Source organism: Bison bison, unplaced genomic scaffold (assembly GCF_000754665.1).
Source record: "Bison bison bison isolate TAMUID 2011002044 unplaced genomic scaffold, Bison_UMD1.0 scf7180017864537, whole genome shotgun sequence".
Lineage (NCBI taxonomy): Eukaryota > Metazoa > Chordata > Mammalia > Artiodactyla > Bovidae > Bison > Bison bison.
Window position 1 is genome coordinate 7,344,755 of NW_011495085.1, and position 4,097 is coordinate 7,348,851.

General features: G+C 34.3%; 1 protein-coding gene across 1 annotated transcript in view; it reads right to left on the bottom strand.

The window, feature by feature from the left end:
* The window catches only part of TEX11 (testis expressed 11), a 191,742-nt gene that overhangs the window by 129,635 nt on the left and 58,010 nt on the right, over window positions 1-4,097 (bottom strand). The window contains exon 7 of the mRNA XM_010832132.1: window positions 3,699-3,779. Coding sequence (XP_010830434.1) covers window positions 3,699-3,779 — 81 coding nt within the window. The remainder of the gene's footprint in view (window positions 1-3,698; window positions 3,780-4,097) is intronic.

Here is a 4,097-nt window from a genome sequence, read left to right on the forward strand (position 1 = left end):
CTGATGCTGGGAAAGATTGAGGGCAGGACGAGAGGCGGGTGACAGAGGATGAGATGGTTATGTATACACACACACACACTCTTTCCCCTTACAGGTTATTACAGAGTATGGAATATAGTTTTCTGTGCTATACAGTAGGTCCTTGTTGGTTATCTATTTTATATAAACAGTAGTAGATGCATGTTAATCCCAACCACCTAATTTATCCCTCCCAGCCTTTTCCCTTTGGTAACCATAAGTTTGTTTTTGATCTCTCTAAGTCTGTTTCTGTCTTAAATAAGCTCATTAGTATCTTTTTCAGATTTCACATATAAGCAATATTATACGATACATGTCTTTGTCTGGCTTACTTCACTTAGCATGTTAATCTCTAGGTCCATCCATGTTGCTGCAAATGGCATTTATTTCATTATTTCTTATGGCTGAGTAATATTCCATTGTGTATATATACCACATCATCATCCATTCATCTGTTGATGGACGCTTAGGTTGCTTCCATGTCTTGGCTATTTATAAATAGTGTTGCAATGAACACTTGAGTGCATGTATCTTTTTCTATTACAGTTTCCTCAGGGTATATGCCCAGTAGTGGGATTGTTGGGTCACATGGTAGTTTTATTCCTAGTTTTTTAAGCAATCTCCATACTGTTCTCCACAGTAGCTGTACCAATTTACATTCCCAACAACACTGTAGGAGGGTTCCTTTTTCTCCACATCCTCTCCAGCATTTATTATTTGTAGACTTTTCAATGATGGTCATTTTGACCAGAATGAGGTGATACTTCACTGTAGGAAAAACAACCCAACTTTGTTTTTATTTAAACAGCAGGAAATAATTTCTTACAGTTCTGAAGGTTACAAAAGTCCAAAATTAAAAGTTTAACCATCACTCTTCTATGGTAAAGGCTCTCTTCCCAGAGCTGCCTTCATGCATGATAGGGTAGAGGATATGAGAAAAGCAAGTTCTCTGGTGCCCTTCTTATAAGGGTACTAACTCCATCATGAAGGCCCTTCCTCATCTAAGCTTAATTACCTCCCCAAAACCCTATCACCATACACATGGAGAGTTAAGGCTTCAGCAGATAAGTTTGGGTCAAGATGGTACACACTTTAGTTCACAGCATTTTGTAAAAACTGGCACCAGTAGAAATGCTAAATATTTTCATGTTCAGCAACTTGTAACACTATTTATAACAGTATTTAAAATCATATTAATATAGTTGTAATCTTAAAAATCCCCATTTTAAAAGATCCAAGGACTTTAATACATAGGTCCCAAGGAAGCTATAAAAATAATTGGTAAGCACATGAAAAGATGCTTAGTGTCATTACTTAGTAGGGAAATGCAAGCCAAAGGCACAATGAGAAACCACTTCACACCTACTAAGATGGCTATGATAGTAATTTTTTTTAAAGCCAAGACAATAACAAGTGTTGCTAAGGGTATGGAGAAACTGGAACCCCAATTCAAATGCTGGTGGGAATGTAAAATGGTACAGCCAATATTAAAAAGAGTTTGGTGGTTCATCGAAAAGTTAAACATAAAATTACCATATTACCAACCATTCAAGTCTTAGATTAAAACAGCTAAAAGCAGGGATTCCAATACTTGTACACCAATGTTCATTACAGCATTATTCACAGTAACCAAAAGGTGGAAACAACTCAAGTATCTATCAATTGATGAACAGATAAAATTAGGTATATACATACAATGAAATATTATTCAGTCATAGAAAGGAACCCAGTTCTGATACATGCCATGATATGCACCTTGAAAATATTAATGCTAAATGAAATAAGTCAGACACAAAAGGATAAATATTATATGATTCCATTTATATAAAATATCTAGAACAAGCAAGTTCACAGAGACAGAAAGTAAATTAGAGGTTACCAGGGGAGGCAGTAATGAGGAGTATTTGTGTAATGAGTACAGAGTTTCTATCAGTACAGAGTGGTGATGGTTATACAACACTGTGAATGTACTTAGTGCCACTGAATTGCATGCTTAAAAATTGTTAAAATGGCAAATTTTATGTTATATATATTTTAGCTCAATAAAAAATTATACTAGAATGTCACCTAATAAATATAGAAAGGATAGAATTAGAAAAATAGCCAGGTGTCAACCATCACAGTACCAATTCAGGCAGGAAATCTCAACAGATAGTGAAAGTTGGATGAGAAACTGGATTTTACAAAGTCTCAGAGCATCATTTCACAAAACACTTAGGAATAACAAAGGGAAAAAATACATAAGTTTGAAACCTGTAAGAAACCATTTTAACCAAGAGATCAAAGTTAGCACCACCACCAACAGAATAAATCAAACTTGTATGTCATTCAACAGAATCATTTCTGTGATTTTCTGGCCCCAAATTCATAACCTAGTCTAATCATAACGAATCTTTGAACAAACCCTAATTTGGTTAGAGAGAGGTAATTGCAGAGACGTCGTTTAAGGGTTTAAACTTGCAGCTAGTAGATAATTTCTGGAAATCTAATGTACAACATAGTGATTTTAGTCAACAATACTGTGCTTTAAATTTTTAAATTGCTAAGGAACTAGATCTTGACTCTTCTCAACACAAAAAAATGACATTTATGTGACATTATAAAGGTGTTAGCTAACACTACTCCAGTAACCATACTGCAAATTAAAAGTGTATCAAATCAACATGTGAAATATCTCAAATTTATACAGTGTTATATGTCAAATATACCTCAATAAAATTTCTTTTTAATTTTTGAAAAATAAATTAAGTCACATTCTACAAAATGGCTGTTCTGGAATCTTCAAAATTGTCAAGGTCATGAAAGTCAAGGCAAAAGTGAGGAAGTTTTCCAGTGAAAGAGACTAGAGACTAAGTGAATCCTAGAAAGAATCCATTTTGTGTAAAGATCAGTATTGAAAAACTTGAACTAGGTCTCAGGGCAAAGGATATATAGGAATTCTTTGTATGATTCTTGTTACAGTTTTGTAACTGTGAAATTGTTTTTAATTTTTTTAAAGACTAGAAGAGTACCTCCACATAATATTAGCAATATATAAATAGTTACTGAATTAAGTTCTACATTATAACATAGAATTTGAGAGAAAAGTACAACCAGTTTCACACGAAGGTACAAGTGATGGAGCCCTGAGACCATCCTGATACCAAATTTATCTTTGGTATCAGTCTCCTCTGTAACAGTAAAGACTGAAGTAAGCATAGGCCTGAAATAGGGGAGAAAGAATGGAAAAGGGAGATAAAGTGGAAAAATTAAAAATTATCTACTCTGGAATACTGATGAACTCCAGTCTGAGAAACAGGTTTTATTTATCCTATCAAACTGCTCACACCTCCAAATCCCAATATAGAAAAATACTATGGCAATGATAATGAATAGCTGCTATCAACCTTGTCAGTAGGGCAATAAACTCATTTTTTCTTTCTTTCATCATATACCATGACATATAGAGGAAATATTACCAAAGTATTTTGACAATAAAAGGGAAAGCAAAGAAATGTTAAGTAACCTGTATCACTTTTTAGAACATCTGTTCTATTAAAGAGCAAAAGAAGCAAAATATTTCAAACCTTGGCTAAGTAAGTAAATCTTATACAAAATATAAACTCTATAGGAGCACATGAAGTAGTAATGAGTCTTCCTAGAATGTGATACAGGAGAATGAAGGCAGAGATTTCACTCACCATTTGGGGAAGCCTCACCAACATATCTTTACAGCGTAGTATACAACGAGATGCTTTTTGAAAATCCCCTCCAGCAACTGCCTGGGAAAGCAAAAAACAAAATGTCAGTAACTGGTTAAAATGAATAACAAGCTATATGTCTAAAAGTCAATTCTGACATGTGAACTGCTGTTAAAAAGTCTTGATTTGTTTACTTCTTCTTTTCCAATGTGGATTCCTACTATTTTTCTTCTCTGATTGCTATGGCTAGGACTACGAAAATTATGTTGAATAATAGAGGTGAGAGTGGGCACTGTTATCGTGTTCCTGACTTTAGAGGAAATGCTTTCAGCTTTTCACCATTTAGGATGCTTACTGTGGGTTGGCTGCATATGGCCTTTATTATGTTAAGGTATGCTT